The sequence below is a fragment of the Salvelinus fontinalis genome, chromosome 31 (assembly GCF_029448725.1).
Source record: "Salvelinus fontinalis isolate EN_2023a chromosome 31, ASM2944872v1, whole genome shotgun sequence".
In the NCBI taxonomy this organism is placed as follows: domain Eukaryota; kingdom Metazoa; phylum Chordata; class Actinopteri; order Salmoniformes; family Salmonidae; genus Salvelinus; species Salvelinus fontinalis.
In genome coordinates this window covers 29,889,278-29,909,328 of record NC_074695.1, presented here as the reverse complement: position 1 = coordinate 29,909,328, position 20,051 = coordinate 29,889,278, and the positions used below count along the sequence as shown (strand labels likewise).

General features: G+C 43.8%; 1 protein-coding gene across 9 annotated transcripts in view; it reads right to left on the bottom strand.

Moving 5' to 3' along the window:
* nfascb (neurofascin homolog (chicken) b) overlaps positions 1 to 19,760 on the bottom strand; it is a 32,124-nt gene extending 12,364 nt beyond the window's left edge. The window contains exons 1-13 of one of the 9 annotated variants that reach the window (XM_055892143.1): positions 19,333 to 19,758; positions 15,885 to 17,796; positions 15,402 to 15,534; positions 5,799 to 5,982; positions 5,111 to 5,245; positions 4,867 to 4,972; positions 4,557 to 4,747; positions 4,176 to 4,298; positions 3,730 to 3,948; positions 2,431 to 2,542; positions 850 to 1,034; positions 429 to 560; positions 120 to 263 (exon numbers count right to left, since the gene is read on the bottom strand). In XM_055892143.1, the coding sequence (XP_055748118.1) occupies positions 120 to 263; positions 429 to 560; positions 850 to 1,034; positions 2,431 to 2,542; positions 3,730 to 3,948; positions 4,176 to 4,298; positions 4,557 to 4,747; positions 4,867 to 4,972; positions 5,111 to 5,186 (1,288 nt within the window). In that variant the 5' untranslated portion in view covers positions 5,187 to 5,245; positions 5,799 to 5,982; positions 15,402 to 15,534; positions 15,885 to 17,796; positions 19,333 to 19,758. Of the gene's footprint in view, positions 1 to 119; positions 264 to 428; positions 561 to 849; positions 1,035 to 2,430; positions 2,543 to 3,729; positions 3,949 to 4,175; positions 4,299 to 4,556; positions 4,748 to 4,866; positions 4,973 to 5,110; positions 5,246 to 5,798; positions 6,060 to 15,401; positions 17,797 to 19,332 lie in introns of those variants that run through there. The other 8 variants (XM_055892146.1, XM_055892145.1, XM_055892150.1 and 5 more) reach the window with 8 other exon arrangements.
* Between the last annotated feature and the right edge of the window lie 291 nt (positions 19,761 to 20,051).

The window sequence follows — 20,051 nt, the reverse complement described above, 5'->3', positions numbered from 1 at the left end:
GAAAATGAAACTGTATCACACTAGAATCCTGCAATGGTGACCTAATATCTGCATTTACACATATGCCAATGGATAAAGAGGTTTAGGGTTATTTTCTGCAAACAAATGTGATATCTTACGCAGTACGTTGATGTAGGCATTGGCAAACAGGTAGCCATACTGGTTAGAGGCATTGCACTGGTAAACACCAGTGTTCGCCACAGTCACAGAGCGGAAGGTAATTGTGTCTCCTGACACCTCCCTGTTTGGGACTGGAGTAGCATCTGGAAAGGATAGGAGAAGAAGAAGTAAACTATTATTTCCTAGTAGTTACTTACTTTACCATTTAACCTTTTCAATTAAGTGACAAAATGTCTTATATTTTTCAAATAAATAATTATTAAAAAATGTGAGTGGCATCTATAAGTGTGCTTAGGTTAGCTGCTTACCCTCTATTGTATCTCCGTTGATGAACCAACGGATACTGGGCCGGGGGATGCCGTCAGAGCGGCACACTAAGCGTGCATTCTCCTCTGGGGCAAGCACCAGGTTACTGGGCTTTTCCAACCAGAACGGAGCCGCTGTCATGGAGATCAGGTCAGCAGAAAAAGACAAACATCATATCACATAAATCTACATAAATATGAAATATTTCCGTAATATCAAACCCCATACAAGGACAAGTAACCATGTCCAGGCTATATCAAACTACTGAATATCAAACCAATGGGCTATTTCCTCCCACGGGAAATCAAACAGTGAAATGTAAAGTTCAAATCGAAATCCTTGTGAGAGTAAATTTGCTGAATATGTTCCAGTATCTGTGTGTTGGTGTGATGAAGGATGACGTGATGTAGATGATTGGCTAACCTTTGATCCGGACAGTGATGGTGTGTTCCAGGTATCCAATCTTGTTTGTGGCAGTGCACGTGTATTCACCAGAGTTCTCAAAAGAGGCCTTAGAGATCTGCAGTAACTTGTTGTAGTTCTTCACCTTCATGTTGGTCGTGTCCAGTTCCTCTCCATCTTTGGTCCATGTGATGACAGGGGTTGGACTATTATATGGTAATTATAATTCAAACCAAATAAAATCACAAGTCAGGTGTATTCAGGATGTGTTGAACGTTGAATGAACATTCAAAATTTGACGACTTGGTTTGAAGTAGTAATAGTACAAAACAAGATACTTGAGGCATTTCAATGTAGCATTTTATGACTTACACCACTGTCCAGGACATAGCTTAAAACCAGTACAGTAGTTGCACCGGCAAAACTGGGAAGTGGAATAGTAGAAGAAGTATGGAGAATAAGCACATTCATTACCATATATGTTTTGCCCATTATAAGGAATCAGAATTGTTCCCCTGACTTGATTAGCTATGGTGAAAGACCAAATAAATTAAACAGATATGTGTGAAATATGACCGGAGCCTGCATTTGGTCCTATTTTAATTATTGTTAATTGAGATACAGTACGTTAAATATACCACCAACAGTTGGTTTTGTTTAATTCAGGGCCCTAAAAACGATAACTCGAAAGCATCATGATACTGTACAAGTCTCTTGTTCACCACAAGGGGCTTATTGGAGCTGCCATTTGTGACTGAGACTTTTAAAAATGTGCTTCAAACAATGTACAGTACAATTGTGATTGCTAGGTATACATTTTTGGATTATTTCTAGATACATTTGAATTTTGAAACAAGGTCTAGTTGCGGCCATAACCGGAATAGATTGTGAACGACTCTTGGCGGAATTCAATTGCTTGACTGCCGCGGGGGAGATTAGCAATGATTTGGTCTCGAGTTCTAGTTTTTTCTAGTTTTTTTTAGTTGTGTATGTTTTGATTCTATAAAGCTGTGTCCATCGATAACATTCTACAATCAATTAAGTGCATTCTTTCTAGCACCATGCAATCAATGTTTAGTTCTAAACATGTATTTTTCTTCTCTATAATGTCTGCAGCATGATCTATTTTCCTAGCCTCATGGAGAAAAGCATTGTTATAGATCGTTTAGGATCCATTTTTTAATCGGGATCCATTTTTCCCTCTTCAAATGTTTAAATTAAAAAGGGGCGCGCTATTTGCCCTTTTTTCTAAACCCTCTCAATTCGAGCACTGCTGGTACTCCTATATTTAAACTATTGTGTTGTCCCATGTTTCTGTTTTTACTGTGTTATTTTTCTGGCCTCTTGGTCAAGTCGTGGTTGTAAATAAGAAGTGGTTCTCAACTGACTTGCCGAGGGAAAGAATGTCCCAAAAAGTTTGTGGTTGAGAGGATAGTGGCTGTATCGTAAAAATTCATGAAAACAACTATTTGCATTTTGGTCTTGATTTAAGGTCAGGTGGAAAAATCTGATTTTAATAATACATTTTTTTAAACAGGCGGGGTTTAGCCATAATTATGACTTTGTGCCTGTGGTAACTAGTGACGACCAAGGATCACTCACACTCCAGCAGCGATGCACTCGAGGAGCAGCTCCTCCCCCTGCAGAACAGTCTGGGAGCTGGACCTCCCGGCTGGAGACAGGAAGGTGGGAGCGGCCTCAGACACCATGCGGGCTGTGGAGGAAACACAACACACCACACAGAGTTAGAACCACAGAGATAGATAGAGAACTCTTTAACACAAAAGCCCGTTTTAGAATGGAAAGCACCATTATGGACTTTCACCATTTTGAAGTCGTCAACTGGGTGGGACTTCCTATGGGTTAACGCTGCAATTTGTAACTTTTTGGGTGACCTGACCCAATTCACATTGAAATGTGAGTTATAGATCTATCATTCTCATTGAAAGCAAGTCTAAGAAGAGATAAATCTGTTCTCCCCTAATTATTTGATTCCGGTTTTGTACACCAGCTGAAAATACAATATTTTGGTTATTGGAAATACATTCCACAGCGGTTTAGATGGTACAATGATTCTCTAAACCCCGAGTGCTTGTTTTGTCACAAACTGAAATTAAGCAAATTATTTTGAATTTTAGCAACCAGGAAATGGCGGCGCGATTTCGGCTTATTACACCTTTAAGGAAAGATCATATAATTCCATCCAGGTCACCACGAGGGATCAGCCAATGAATTATACTTGTGAGGAAACATTCCATAACTGCAGTTGGCAGTAAATCACCAACCTTGGCTTTATACCTGTTCCAACAACACACTCTAGGTGGCAGTGTGCACTCTTTCAGTTTGTTTGCCAACTCATAGAAGTAGTAGAAGAAGAACATTGACCACTTCAAAGTGGAGATGGCCTCAATGACGCTGCCCGTGTTCTCAGAGACATCATAATGGGACAGATACAATGACGCAATGTCTATCTAAGTCTATGGTTAGAACTTTTCTCACTTAAATATCCTAACAGCATGGACTATAACTGTGGTGTGACTACGACTGGTACTTTACACTGGAAAACGGAAAACAGTGGTGCCTAACTCATCATGGGCCTAAAGACTGTGTGTCAAGGCAGACCAATGTTAAAGAAGGGTCAGGTTGTTAAGACAAGGGGGTTGTTCATTCTTGACAGTATACTTAGTAAAAATTAAACACAACAAAAGAAGCAGAGCACACACTCACCACTGCACTAGGTCAGTAAGATCGGAGAAGAGCTATGGTGAGTCGTATTAGAGATAGTCTGAAATAAAACAATGCGGGGCAAACCAAAGCAACAGTTTAATGAGGAAGGCCAGTTAGTACATGGTAAGTTAAGTAAATGATGCAACATCCCTTGTGCTACATACCAATACTCACTTGTAAGGACTCTTACGGTAATAGGCATCTTCTGTTGGATGATGTTTTTGTAGGGGAAGCGTGCGTTGCAGCAGTAGTCGGTGGCAGAGTCATTGACGTAGACATTAGAGAAGTAGAGATCTCCATTCACCCCCATAGACACTCTACGGTCTTGTTTGATAGGCAGCATGACTGGGGGGTGGGGCTGGTGAGGCCAGTTGAAAGGTCTCCCTGATGAACCTGAAATAAATACAAAGTTATTTATGCATTTCCTGGTAAGGTCATCTGGAGTTGATAGGATAAATACAGATAATGTTTGGGAGAAGTGCCATATTACAAAAACATGAACAAAATAAGCTCATCAGTTCTGAACGAGAGACAGGTGGTTGTCATTAATTATAGAATATCAATGCCATTCCTAGACACAATGTACTTCTGATTTGAGAATAGGAGGTAGGCCTACTCACACTTGCTCATCCAATAGGTCTCAGGTTTGGGAGGGCCTGGAGGAGGGCTGCAGTCCAAGACCAGAGGAAGACCAACACTCACCGTTACCGGTTCCAACACCTCTCTGGGCCACAGAGGGGCCCCTGACATGAAAACATAGGATGTGGTTAGTGGCATTTAACACAGAGAGCTGAATCTTGCCGGGATATGAACTTATCTTAACATAAGACCACTTTTGAGGTCTGAAAATGGCTGGCAAAATTAGATTTTGTACGGATTTGTCCCTTTAAGCTTTGCTTGGTTCTGCCACCAAAGTTGAGCATTTTCAAGGTTTGAGGCCCTAGCTTTCGAATGTACTCTGTGACAATGGACTCAAAAGCCTGAATTGAGTGGCAGCTTACTAGAGATGCGTAGGTTGATCTTGTTTGAGTATGCAGTGCCATGCTCATTGGTGGCAACACACTGGTACTCCCCCTCATAAGCCTCCGGGTCAGCCCAGGCATAGATGTCCAGCGTCCCCGAACGTCTCCTCATCGAGGCCTGAGGGTCCCGTGCCACATTGAAATACTTCCCATTACGCCTCCATGAGAAACTTAGGGATAAAGGCAAGTCATTTGGTTAAAGTAGTTAAAAGAGTTGTACTACAGCTACTCACAATTTTTATATGGTTTTGAACTATAAAGAAAGTGTTTTTGTTTTGTCAGTTCTTACATTGGGTGAGGGGTGCCTTTGGCTTCACACTCAACGACCATGTTGTCTCTGGGGTCCACGACATGATCCTTCAACGACTGTTTTATAATGGTGGGGGGCTGTCTGACTGTAGGTTGACAAGTCAAAATGAAAGACCTGATTGCATTAGGATTGTACATTCATTTACATACTGTATTTGACAATATACAGCACTGTACACTATTATCACCATATTGCAGGGACACAATAGGTTGTATTGACTTACTTTCCAGTGGGACGTCAATGGCAGACAGTCCTTGCCATAACAGTAGTAATAGAGTGGATCTGGCCAGCATCCCCATCTCTCCAGTGAATGACCTTCACCGATCCTGTTGAACTGCCGGACGCCTTTATCTAGGAACTGTTTTATAAGTGACCGATTAAGCAATTAAAATGTTTCATGAAATCAAATTAAATTAAATTTCATGACATTTATGGGACCAATTGCTTTGTAAGACAATATTTTCTAGCTCAAAACAACAAAATAAAATGAAATGCCATTTAGTATCCAAACAGCAGTATTTCATCTCTGTCCCACTCAACAGTCTGCGCTGTCACATTCTCTGACAGAGTCTCTTTGTCCCCGTTTCCAAACAATAGATCCACCAACGCAACACATGCCCAGGACTCAATTCCAGTCTCAAGCCATTATGAAAAACTTACCACCTCCACAGGACTACATTAATTCAGCTTTTGTTAGTTGCTGTATATATTTACTTGAATCCCAAAGAAATACATTGTTATAATGTAATTAATATGTCACTACTATATTACCCTGTTAGTTATAAATATATATGATACAAAGTGTAACAAAACAGATCATTGATCAGACTCATTGATCAACTCATCTACAACAATTATCAGAACTTTTCCGCCTCTTGTTAGAACACATTAGCTCATTACATCTGCGTTACCTTTCATAAGTACAATCGTTCAAGTGGAATATCATGAGGTTTCCCTCTTCCCCATCATCTCCATGACACTCCAATGCATTGAGTTTCTCCACAATTCCAATGTCCAGTTAGTGCCGTAAACAGATAAAATCCTTGGTGGTCAATCTGTCAATTTTGTTTCCTTGGTCAATCAAATAGCAGGAATCTGGAGAGGCAGAGCAGAGTGAACATCTCAGTAATAGAGTTTCTGTCTGTGCCATGGCCATTCTGCACTCTGCCCACCCATCTCATGAATAATGAATGAGCTCCCTTCGCCCCCCCCCCTCACCACCCACATCTCTGTGCCTGCCAAGCTCCCTCTCTCTCACTCTCTCGTGTACACGCACATATACGTTCAAAGAAATTTGTGAATACGTATCATGGATAGTTTTAACAATGAGATGAAAATAAAATGTTGTTTGAGTGGAATGATTGAGCACTGCTTGGAATTGGAATGATTGACATTGTTGAGTGTTGGACATGACATAATTTGCATGGAAAGAAAGATGGTTGTCACAACCATAGATATAGAGCCTTGATACATGGTCTGTGGTCACAACCTTGCATGCTGACTCATTTGATGATGCCTATCTGGGGAAACTTATGAGGCAAGCCAGACAGAATTGTTTGTATTTACATCAAAGCTGTGTAACAACAAAGCTTTATCTCTATTGCAGTCCCACACTCTGCTTATGGGCTTATTCATACTGAGCAATTTCAATGCCAAAAAGAATTTCACAGAAATATTTTGTGTACTCAGTGGAAACATGGTTAGCATTTTTATTGGTTTTGATGACATCAATGATGTGGGCCTTATTGTTGGCTGCTGAAAACCAGGGAACAGAGTATGACTGAAATGTTTGTCTCAAATGAATTTTATATGCAAGAAAAAACCCTGGTAAATGACCTCAACACAAAGGCTGTTAGAAGGAATTACTGTTTTATCGGCAAAACAGAGGCATATTTGTAGCAAGCAATGTCTGTTGTGTCTGTTTGTGAATTGTGTTGAAAGCGATTTTATGGTGTCTAACCCTCCGGCCAAATTAACTTCCTTTTGTATGAAAACAAAAAGAAACACTTCACTTGTTTGCACTCTGGCCACTTTCCCATCCTTGTCTCCTTCCAATATGTAGCTCATCAGCATTTTCTATTCCCATTCTATTCTATACCCGACCACTCTAATACAGTACAACCCCACAGGTGGCTGGTGGCACCTTAATTGGGGAGGGCGGGCTCATAGTAATGGCTGGAACAGAAATTAATGGAATGGAATCAAACACATCAAACATATGGTTTCCATGCCTTTAAACCACTCCATTCACTCCATTCCAGCCTCCTGTGGTACACCCAAGCAAGAACAATCATTCTGCTGACTGACATCCTCAGAAAGGGCACAGGTCAAAGCCGTTCAGCGGAGGACTCTTCAGGAAAATAAAATGCTTTTTTTCTAGAAACAGCACAGAACTCTAGAAGAGGCCTCTGTCTCTGTGGCAGTCTTAAGCCTCTACATAGTTCTGACCCAAGTAGGCTAGGGGCCAAGGAATGCAGACACAGCACTAATTCATGGATAAGTACTATACTCTATGCTAAAATGGACAAACACGACTGGTGAGGGTAAGATGAAAACCAAACCAATTTAATTAACTCTGCCTATTTTTTCTAAAGAATACAACAACTACAAGAATCATCTGGCCTATTTGTGGACAAGCCCTGGCTGACAGCCTGTGAGGCAGTGCACCCTGATGGATTGATATCCTCAAGAGACTATTTTCACAACTTGTTTGAATTGTACAGTCATTATATATATTATATGTTTTACTCCCAACAAACTGTTTATTGTGGAGATGTCACACCCTGATCTGTTTCACCTGCCTTGTGCTTGTCTCCACCCCCCACCAGGTGTCTCCGGTTTCCCGTTTCTCCAATTCTCTAGTTCTTGTTTTCTAGTTTACCTCGTTCCAAACTTTCTGCCTGCCCTGACCCTGAGCCTGTCTGCCGTTCAGTCCCTTTTTGACTCTGCCTTGGATTACGAACCTCCGCCTGCCTGCCCTCGACCTGCCCTTTTGCCTGCCTCTTTGTTATAATAAATATTCTGAGAACCAAACCATATGCCTCCTGTGTCTGCATCTGGGTCACATCCTGAGTCGAGATAGTACGAACTGGCCATGACTGACCCAGCAGACTCGGACCAGCTCCACAACGCTGTCTGCCTGCAAGAAGACACAAGGAGCTACTTTTGAACCTTATGGAAGGACTCCATACCTTGGCGGAATGCCATGACCAGGGTTTCAACTCATTACTGGAGCAATTCCGCTGACTATCTATCGGACAGCAAGCCATAACGGAAACATCCCAGACGCTCAGTAACCCTGCTACCAGCGGTGCTTTTTCCCAGCCTACCCCGGCTTCCCGAGAACCCCACTTTCCTCCTCTGGAGCGCTATGTTGGGGATCCTGGGGCCTGCCGGGCATTTCTCTCCCATCTTTGAGCTGCAGCCCTCTTCGTTTCCTTCAGATCATTCAATGATAGCGTCTCTCATAACACTGATGTCTGGAAGGGTGCTCGCCTGGGCTACAGTGGTGTGGGAGTAATAATCCGCCGTTTGCCTTCGTCTGGAGGATTTTGTAGCAGAGGTGAGGAAGGGGTTCGATTCTCCGGTGTCCGGGAGAGAGGCGGCTCGGAAGCTACTTCAGCTACATCAAGACTTCCATAGTGTGGCAGACTATGCGGTAGACTATCGCATGTTGGCCGCAGAGAGTGCCTGGAACACGGAGTCCCTGGTTGACACCTTCCTTCATGGATTATCGGAGGAAATTAAAGATGTGCTCGCAGCTCGGGAGTTACCCATGGACCTCGACTCCCTCATAGCCTTGACCATAAGGATCGATGGGCGCCTACGGGAATGCAGGAGGGGGAGAGGAGGTCTGTTCTCGGCCACACTCGCTCATCAACGGTTTCTGCCTCACCTCCGAAGAACCCCGGAAGTCCCCAGTGCCTGTATTCCAGAGAGAATCTAAAGTCACTCGAGTTCCCTCGAGAATCATCGGGGATTGGCACGTCGTCTCCTCCAGAGCCCATGATGCTGGGCAGGGCTAGACTGTCTCCTAATGACTGTTTACGCAGGCTGAGCTCCAACAGTTCCCTGTATTGTGGTACTACAGGATATTATATATCCACCTGTCCAGTAAAAGACCAGGCTCATCAGTAGGTACGAATACGCTGGTGGGCCTTACTGGAAGTCTCCAAACTCCTATTACTCGTACTCCTCTCCATGCTATCCTGTTGTGGGGTGACCGGTCTAAATCTCTCCCGGTGCTCATTGACTCTGGAGCTGACGAGAGCTTCATGGATGCTATCCTGGTATCTGAGCTGGGTTTCTCCACACAACCCATCTCTATTTCTATGGAAGCCAGAGCATTGGACGGCCGCTCCATTGGAAGGGTCACTCACAGTACTGTTCCCATTAACCTGGGAGTGTCGGGCAATCAGTCCATACAGTTTCTACTAATTGAATCTCCTCGTGTTCCTGTGGTTTTGGGATTTACATGGCTCCAGAGGCACAACCCCCTGATCGACTGGGCTACTGGGTCTATCCTGGGTTGGAGCCCATTCTGCCATGCACATTGCCATGCACATTCCGCCGCATCATCCCTACGATTACGCCATTGATCTCCTCCCGGCCACCACACCGCCTCAGGGGCGGCTTTATTCCATGTCTGGCCCAGAGACCAAGGCCATGGAGGAGTACATTGAGAACTCTCTGGTTGCGGGGAGCATTCGTCCTTCTGCCTCCCCTGCCGGCACAGGGTTCTTCTTTGTGGCAGAAAGGACAAAACCCTGCGCCCGTGTATCTACTACCGGGGCCTTAATGACAAAGTAAAAAATTGTTACCCTCTACCACTCCTCTCCTCAGCAGTCGAGCCTCTCCAGGGGGTGATCATATTTTCAAAGTTGGACCTTCGGAACGCCTACCACCTAGTTCGGATATGGGAAGGAGACGAGTGGAAGACAGCCTTCAACACGGCTAGCAAACACTACGACTACCTGGTTTGGCCGTTCGGACGGACCTACGCTCCCGTCGTGTTCCAGGCACTGGTCAACAATGTGCTTTGTGACATGTTAAACTGGTTTGTGTTTGTCTACCTCGACAACATCCTTGTCTTTTCCCATTCGGCTCAAGAGCATGTCCTCCTCATCTGACAAGTCCTCCAGTGCCACCTGGAGAACCAGCTGTTTGTCAAAGCAGAGAAATGCGAATTCCATTGTTCCACTATCTCCTTTTTGGGATACGTCATCGCTGCAGGGAACATTCAGATGGATCCTGACAAGGTGAGATTGGCCCCAACCCACACCCAGAGTGCAGATGTAACGTTTCCTGGGATTTGCACATTTCTACCACAGCTTAATTTGGGGCTACAGCACCCTGGCTTCCCCCCTTTCTGCACTCACCTCTCCCAAGGTTCCTTCATTTGGATCTTAAGCATAATTTCATCACTGCCCCCATCCTAATCCATCCGGACCCGTCCCGTCAGTTCGTGGTGGGGATCGATGCCTCGGACGATAGATTGGGGGCCGTTCTGTCCCAACGTTCTGCCAGGACCAAAAGTTGCATCAGTGCGCTTTCCTGTCCCATCACCTTGATCCCGCTGAGAGGAACTATGACGTTGTTAATCGGGAACTTCTCACAGTCAAGATGGCCCTGGAGATGTGGAGGCACTACCTTGAAGGGGAAGGAACACCCATTCTTAGTGTGGACCAACCATAAGAATCTAGAATATCTTGGCACCGCCAAACGCCTCAACTCAAAGCAGGCTTGTTGGGCACTGTTATTTACTAGGTTCCATTTTACCATCTCCTACCGCCCTGGGTCCAAGAATGTTAAGCCTGATGTCCTCTCTCGTCTGTCTAGTTCTACAGCTACACCCTCTGACCCAAAGACCATCCTCCCTTCCTCCTGTCTTGCAGCTACACTTGTCTGGGGTATCGAGAGCCTGGTCCGCAAGACACAGTGTTCACAGCCAGAACAAGGGGGCGGGGGGCCCAGCTAACCGGATGTTTGTCCCTGATTCGGCCCGGTTCCCGGTCCTGAAATGGGTTCATTCCTCTAAACTTACCAGTTATCCCGGCTCCCGTCGGACCCTGGCTTTCATCCAAAAATGTTTTTGGTGGCCCACCATGGTTCCTGACATTTCCGCATTCGTCGCCGCCTGCACAATGTGTGCACAGAACAAGACTCAGCGGCAAGCTCCGGCTGGCCTTCAACCATTCCCTGTTCCTCACTGACCCTGGTCCTATATATCCCTGGAAGTTGTCACTGGTCCCCCCCCATCAGATGGCAACACCACCATCCTTACGCTTGTGGATAGATTTTCCAAAGCCGCACATTTCATTCCCCTTCCCAAGTAGCCCTCAGCCAAGGAGACGGCCCAGCTTATGGTGTAGCACATCTTCTGGATCCATGGACTTCCAGTCGACATGGTCTCTGATCGTGGTCCTCAGTTCTCGTCCAGGTTCTGGAAGGAATTCTGCACCCTGACTGGGTCATCGACCAGCCAGTTCTCTGGGTTTAATCACCAATCCAAAGTCAGTCGGAATGAGCCAATCAGGACCTGGAGACGACTCTTTGTTGCCTCGTCTCTGCCAACCCCACCACCTGGAGCCAGTAACTTGTGTGGGTGGTGTACGTCCGCAACACCCTTCCCTGCTCAGCCACTAGTCTCTCACACTTTGAGTGTTCCTTCAGTTACTAGCCTTCACTCTTCCATGAGCAAGAGTAAAAAGTCAGCATACCCTCCACCGCTGGAAGAGAGCCCGGTCCGCTCTTCTTAAGACCAACTCCAGGTATCAGCGACAGGCGGACCGCCACCAGATCCCAGCTCCCCGCTATCGTCTCGGGCAGAGGGTATGGCTCTCCCCTCGGGATTTGCCCCTCAGGGTGGAGTCCCGTAAATCCCCCCCACCCGTGTGGCTCAGTTGGTAGAGCATGGCGCCTGCAACGCCAGGGTTGTGGGTTCGATTCCCACGGGGGACCAGTACAAAAAAGTATGATTGTATGTACTTGTAAGTCGCTCTGGATAAGAGCGTCTGCTAAATGACTTAAATGTAAAAATGTAAATGTTTATCTGCCCTTTCCCCATCTCTAAAATCGCCAGTGCTGTTCGTCTTCTGTTGCCCCAGTATCTGGTTGACTGGGAGGGTTATTGCCCAGAGGAGAGGTGCTGGGTTCCCACTAGGAACATCCTGGACCCAGCCCTCATCGCTGAGTTCCGCCGCCAACACCCCGATCAACCAGGGGTTCTGTCACACCCTGATCTGTTTCACCTGCCTTGTGCTGGTCTCCACCCTCCACCAGGTGTCTCCGATTTTCCCCATTTTCCTCTGTGTATTTATACCTGCGTTTTCTGTCTGTCTGTTGCCAGTTCTTCTTGTTTTGGGGCACCACCAGCGTGTTTTCCATTTCTCCAGCCTCCTGTGTCTGCATCTGGGCCATAGGGCTCCCGAGTGGTGCAGAGCTCTAAGGCACTGCATCTCAGTGCTAGAAGTGTCACTGCAGACCCTGGTTCGATCCCGGGCTGTGTCACTGCAGACCCTGGTTCGATCCCGGGCTGTATCACAACCAGCCGTGATCGGGAGTCCCATACGATGGCGTATAATTGGCCCAGCATCGTCAGGTTTAGGAGAGGGTTTGGCTGGGTTAGGCCATCATTGTAAAATAAGAATCTGTTCTTATCTGACTTGCCTAGTTAAATAAAGGTTGAATAAAAATATCCTGAGTCGTGATAGGAGAGCCATTGCAATCGGGGCTTGGAGTCACAGATCACTACCAGTTCTGACCATGACCATGATGTCAACCACTGAGGCCCCTGCAATAACAGACATATAACAGTGTCACAGGAATGAGAATAGAACTTGAGCATGGCTCATCCACTTGTACTGATCTGGGCTTTTCCCCCCCACGTCATCTTGATTGAAACAGAACTTGAGTCCCCTCACAAAGGAAACAAAAGCAAAAAGTATGTTCAGCTTGGCTCTTGGCATGGCCTCTTTCTTCCCATGCATTTGACTTCAGCAGGGTTTCAGTCTGACCAGTGCCATGCACCAGATTGCACAGTGTGAAGGGCTCGAGAGGAGGGCGGAGGCAGCTCTGTGAGGACAACAATGTCTCTATGTCCCGTGGGTCCCCTTTGGCACGTGAGGCTAGGGCTTGGCTAGGAGCAGATGGCATGTGGGAGGATTTCTCCATCTCTACACAAGCTGCCTGTTCAGGAACGGAGTCAGAGACAACCCATCACTCAATGCACAACCAGCGTCACTAGGCCTACACCAGTGAGGAGGAGGGGTGGCAGTTGCCAGATACAAAGGAGTATTCTTAAGGTATCATCAGGTGGCAGGTGCAATACTAAGCATCATCTTAATTTGGACTGTGCTGGAGTGCTTATGCTCTGTTGCCCCTCTAATGCTCTGTTTCTCCTGACTGTTACCGGTAGTTAGAATTTTAAGCCTGGTTTGAGCCTGGACCATTTCAAGTGCCATGAAAATCAAATTAACAAGGACAAGTATAAACAATCAGGCTACCAAGACTGTCATTATAACTGTGATCTTCAATCAAAAGCAAATACTGTATGTCCGCAAAAGAGACAGCTAAAATAAGGCCAATACCAAAACAGGGAGTGCATCTAAATGCATGCCAACAGCTTCTATGGGCAATCGTGGGAACCAAAAAATTACATTTTGATGGATTAAATTGAGAGCACGTGTCACTGGCCTACAAACAATATTCCATAATGTCAAAGTGGAATTATGATTTTAGACATTTTTACAAATTAACAAACAATGCAGAGCTGAAATGTCTTTAGTCAATAGGTATTCAACCTGTTTGTTATGACAATCCTAAATAAGTTCAGGAGTGAAAATGTGCTTAACAAGTCATATAATACGTTGAATGGACTCACTCTGTGTGCAATAATAGTGTTTAACATGATTTTTGAATGACTACCTCATCTCTGTACCCCACACATACAATTATCTGTAAGGTCGCTCAGTCGAGCAGTGAATTTCAAACACAGATTGAACCACAAAGACGAGGGAGGTTTTCCAATGCCTCACAAAGAAGGGCACCATGGGGCCAATGGTGACTTTAAAACAGTTACAGAGGTGAACGGCTGTGATAGAAAACTGAGGATGGATCAACAACATTGTAGTTACTCCACAATACTAACCTAAGTTACAGAGTGAATATGAGGAAGCCTGTACAGAATACAAATATTCCAAAACATGCATCCTGTTTGCAATAAAGCACTAAAGTAAAACTGCAAAAAATGGCAAAGCAATTAACATTTGTCCTGAATACAAAGCAAGAGAGTACCACTCTTCATATTTTCAAGCATGGTGGTGGCTGCATCATGCTATGGGTATGCATGTGATCGCAAGGACTAGGATGCTCTGTTTCAAGTGCCTAGGAAGTTTTGTATGATAAAAATAAACGGAATAGAGCTAAGCACACGTAAAATCCTAGAGGAAAACCTGGTTCAGTCTGCTTTCCAACAGATACTGGGAGACAAATTCACCTTTCAGCAAGACAATAACCTCAAACATAAGGCCAAATATACACTGGAGTTGCTTACCAAGACAACATTGAATGTTCCTGAGTACCCTAGTTACAGTTTTGACTTCAATCAGCTTGAAAATCTATGGCAAGACTTGAACATGGCTGTCTAACAATGATCAACAACCGGCTTGACAGAGCTTGAAGAATTTAAAGAAGAATAATGTGCAAATATTTTACAATCCAGGTGTGCAAAGCTCTTAGTGACTAACCCAGAAAGATTCACAGCTATAATCACTGCAAAAGGTGATTCTAACATGTATTGACTCCGGGGTGTGAATACTTATGTAAATGAGATATTTCTGTATTTCATTTCTAAAAACATGTTTTCACTTAGTCATTGTGGGGTATTGTGTGTAGATGGGTGTGAGAAAAATATATGTAATCCATTTTGAATTCAGGCTGTAACGCAACAAAATTTGGAATAAGTCAAAGGGTATGAATACTTTCTGAAGACACTGTATATATATTATAATATATATTGTATACACAGAATTCACTGGCTGTCTCATTACAAAACTGCTGATTCAGTGAAAGAACCTCCCTCTTCTCATCTCAAAGGAGGATGAGATCATTTAAAGCTTGACCCTGCCTCTGATTCCTTCTGACGAGCAGCTAGAAGAGTACTCAGTCATACACAGTAATACAAAGACACTTGTCATGGAATAAGATCTCAACATCTATCCAGGACTTAAAGGTACAGTACGTACGATGTGCACAACTCTCGTTTCAGGTCTATAAAATATGTATAAATGTAATCTAATATATATAATTTTTTAAGTCTTCAGAGACAACAAAAATTTAAACAACGGTGAAGGTAAGAGTCAACAATCACAGGGTAGCCTCTATTAGTTGAAGTCACTAATGAGCAGCAGAAAATCTTTTGCACCAAGATTGCACCAATAATTATTGCATTTAAATTAAAAGGCATTCATAATTGCCAAAAGACATGCAATACAAGAAAATAAAACAAAAGTTACCTGGAGAATTAGGTTGCTGTATTTGTTCAGTCTCTTTCCACCTACAGTTGCAGCTACGGTGCTTCTCCTCTGCGGCTCTCTCGGTGAACTCAGAGCAGCTACTCTGGTCTTAACATCAGTCTACAATCAGCTTCTGAAAGTTAGTGTAAGTGTTGTGAATTTTATTTTGCATTATATCCAACCACATGCGGGACAAAATTAGGTCAAACTCTCTGGTCACACGACAAGTCAAATGGGCACCATAATGTGTCCTTTGTGTAATAGGGATACAAAGATAACGTCATCTCCGTCCATCGTGATAGCAAAAGTGATGACAGACTTCACAAGTCAGTTGAATGGAAACAAAGGTCGTAACATGTAATTTATTTATACATCAACTTTAATGGGGGAAAAATGTCAATTGGATAAAAGTGTATATATCAAATAATTTCATGCATTTTGTTATCTGTGCTATTTCAGAGTGAAAGGCGGGGGATTACTGACCTTGTGTCTTCTCTCTGGCTGGCACGGACACACTCATTCCCTTTCTCACAAGGCCTTTCTGTCCCAAACAAAGTGTGTCTTACACTGACTGACCACTGACCAGGGAGGGCACGGCCACTAGATGCAGGCAGGCTGCCGTTAACCCCTCACACTCCAGCAGTACAGTCAAAACTATACATGACTTACTGCTTTTAACTGCTCAGTTGTTGCATCACCAACACCAATCCAAGTCTGGGATGGGATTGACTGGGTCTGAGAGAAGTGAGATAAGTTACTACTTGAATGTAAAGGCTTCAGCTGAGCACAACAGACCAACAGAGGCCAGACATTTCACAATTATGTGCGAGACAAGTTGTTGTATACATCAGAGTAATTCATAGCTTTGAGAGACTGAAGCTAATTGCACCTTGACACAAATATCATAACAAAAAAAACACATTACATAATTTTAAAATAAATAATAACCCTAACCGTAACCCTTTTAGCTAACCCTTCCCCTAACCCCAACCCTAACCTTAACCATTTAACCTAACTCCTAAACGTAACCCTAACCCCTATCCTAGCTAACATTCGTGAGATAGCTAACGTTATCCACCTAGCTAGAATTCATGCGTTTTGCAAATTCGTAATAGGGATGCTAATTTCTGTAAATTTTGCTGCCGACTAACTGACCCTCATTAACTGGTCAACAAACGGTTACATTTTTTCCAAACACTAAAATGACATGACCAACAGATAACACTATAAGAAATCTGTATATAATGAAGACATGCTTATGTTTCCGCCCTAACAATGGTAGTCGTCCCAAGGCGAGAAGGCAGGCGACAAGCTTAGGCCCAAAATAAGCCCGTATAAAAGCATTGGGCTAATTTTGGACAGATTTTTGCGAGTGTGAAACCTCTTGCTTAGCCTCTTCCTCTCTGATGCACATGAGGATCGAACATTTTTCATTATGAGCTTAATGGAAACATGCAACAATAGCAAGCCTATTGTCTTACAGTCAAAATGCTATAGCCTATTATAGAACATGCAACTCCTGTAATGAAGCAGCTAATAAAACACAATTTTCTAAATTTGCCAAAATACAATTAGCGGAAAACACAGTTATAAACAGCAAACCTAATGCCAGCAGTTGTGACAGAGATGAAAATATCAGTTAGAAACCTAGAAAGAGGGAGAATCTACACTGAACAAATATATAAACACAACATGTAAAGTGCTGGTCCAATGTTTCATAACCTCTTGGCGCACGGATCCCTTTAACGGGATTTTTCAAAATAAGAGGCACTTCCGGGTTGGATTTCCTCAGGTTTTTGCTTGCAAAATCAGTTCTGTTATACTCACAGACAATATTTTGACAGTTTTGGAAACTTTAGAGTGCGTTCTATCCTAATCTGTCAATTATATGCATATTCTAGCATCTGGGCCTGAGGAATAGGCAGCTTACATTGGGAACGTTATTTTTTCCAAACATAAAAATTCTGCCCCCTAGCTTCAAGAGCTGAAATGCACATAAATATTATTTCTCACAAATTTGTTTACATCTCTGTTAGTGAGCATTTTTTCTTTGCCAAGGTAATTCATCCACCTGACAGGTGAGGCATATCAAGAAGCTGATTAAACAGCATGATCGATAAAAAGGTGCACCTTGTACTGGGGACAATACAAGGCCACTCTAAAATGTGCAGTTTAGTCACACAACACAATGCCACAGATGTTTCAAGGTTTGAGGGAGCGTGCAATTGGCGTGCTGACTGCAGGAACGTCCACCAGAGCTGTTGCCAGATAATTGAATGTTCATTTCACTACCATATGCTATTTTAGATAATTTGGCAGTACATCCAACCGGCCTCACAATTGCAGACCATGTGTAGCCACGCCAGCTCAGGACCTCCACATCCGGCTTCTCCACCTGCAGGACAAATTCTAAATAAATAATATTTAATTACTACACAAATTCCATGAAATATGATAGAGTGACAAACCAAATAAATATGTAGGCTACAGCAGCCTAGAGGTAGGTAAATAGTGGTTTCTTCCCTGTCTTCGCTCTGGCAAATGATGAAGAACTGTAGTCTACATTTGAGCACTGTAGAGGACAATTGACAACTTCGTAATGTCTAAAAAATGTACCGGTCTGCCTTGATGTCCATAAAACTCCACCGACCTGTTCTTGCGCAATGGAACCCGGAACGATATGTGACCACTTGGTTACAGGGACACCATTCTACTGAGGACACCCAAACCAGATTGGCCACCTTAAAGCCCAAAAGCCTTACCCTCTCTGGAAGTTGCTGTAGCCCTGCTTGGGATCGTTAGGCTATAATGACTGAATTGGAGGTAACGATACATTAGGTAGATTCATGAATACCCCATGATTTTATGGCTCTATTAAAATGAATTTGCTGCAGTTCAACGTAGTAATGATTTATATTTACTACTTGGTCAACTGATTTGATGATTCAAATCTATGAAAATAAATTATATGAACTGATAGTTCTGTCCTCTGTTTTCTTTTATTCTGTAATAAGTATATTGTAACCATTGGTTTAAGCTAATCAAATCAGTTTATTTAGTGCAGCCTTTTTAGAACCACGAAGGGCGCTCCAATTGTTTAAAAATAATAACACTCAGATCTGTTGCCTATGCCTAATAGTCCTACTGATCACTTATTATTACTTCTACAAATAGAAGATAATCACTTCTCACAAGCACTGTTTAGTAAAGTTAGATCAAAGCTGAATCAATGTCTTGCAAGATCACATAACGATGAATTGGATTTTATATAACACAACTCCAGAAACAGGGTTGGAGAGCAATGATAGGCTATTCAATAGGCTACATCTGTCTGTACCAAATTTGATTGAGGAAATGATGACGTCATTTACATATTTTTTGCGCACCCTCATCTAAAAAATAGCACTACACTACTGCAGGCAAAATCTGTGGTAGGACTGTAGACGGTGGTGTTTGTATGCTGCATGTATGTACACCCTGCTGGCCTCATCCATCTGCGCAGCAGCCAAAATGCAACCGTCCAGTGCTCAATAAGAACAGTGCAAATAAAGGACCTTGAATGACAGAATCATGAACAACGTCTCCGTTCACCCGGAGTCTTCACGCCACTATTTCGATATGCCACTGGCCACGTTTTAGCGTTGTTCTCCATTTACATTGTGTCATAGCCTACACTTGGATTAGCCTACACTGTAATTCATTAAACTGGACTGGATTATTTTACTGCACCAGCATTGCAATCTAATGGATGCGCGATTTATGCAATTAACTGAGATAGGGTAAATTGCGGTGCTGTACATGTTTTTTGGGGCTCTGCTACAGAAGGCTATATTGGTCCGCTAATACAGGACTAGTAAAGGCCCAGTGCACTACTTTGTGCAATTTTTATAATTAAAAAACAAAATTCCTGCTGCTATGGGCAAATGCTCACCTTCAATGGCCACTAGAACGCTGGAGAAATGTGCTCTTCACGGATTAATCCTGATTTAAACTGTACCGGGCAGATGGCAGACCAATAGATGCATATTTGTATTACCAGTAATGTGAAATCCATAGACTAGGGCCGAATTAATTGATTTCCTTTTTTTTATTTTTTATTTTTTTTTATCCCATTTTCTCCCCAATTTTCATGGTATCCAATCGCTATTAATTACTACCTTGTCTCTTCGCTACAACTCCCGTACGGGCTCGGGAGAGACGAAGGTCGAAAGCCATGCGTCCTCCGAAGCACAACCAGCCGTACTGCTTCTTAACACAGCGCGCCTCCAACCCGGAAGCCAGCCGCACCAATGTGTCGGAGGAAACACCGTGTACCTGGCCCCCTTGGCTGGCGCGCACTGCGCCCGGCCCGCCACAGGAGTCGCTGGAGCGCGATGAGACAAGGATATCCCTACCGGCCAAACCCTCCCTACCCCGGACGACGCTATGCCAATTGTGCGTCGCCCCACGGACCTCCCGGTCGCGGCCGGCTGCGACAGAGCGTGGGCGCTAACCCAGAGACTCTGGTGGCGCAGTTAGCACTGCGATGCAGTGCCCTAGACCACTGTGCCACCCGGGAGGCGAATTAATTGATTTCCAATGACTGATTTCCTTATATGCAGCTTTAACTTGAAACTGTTGCATGTTGCGTTTATATTTTTGTTCAGTATA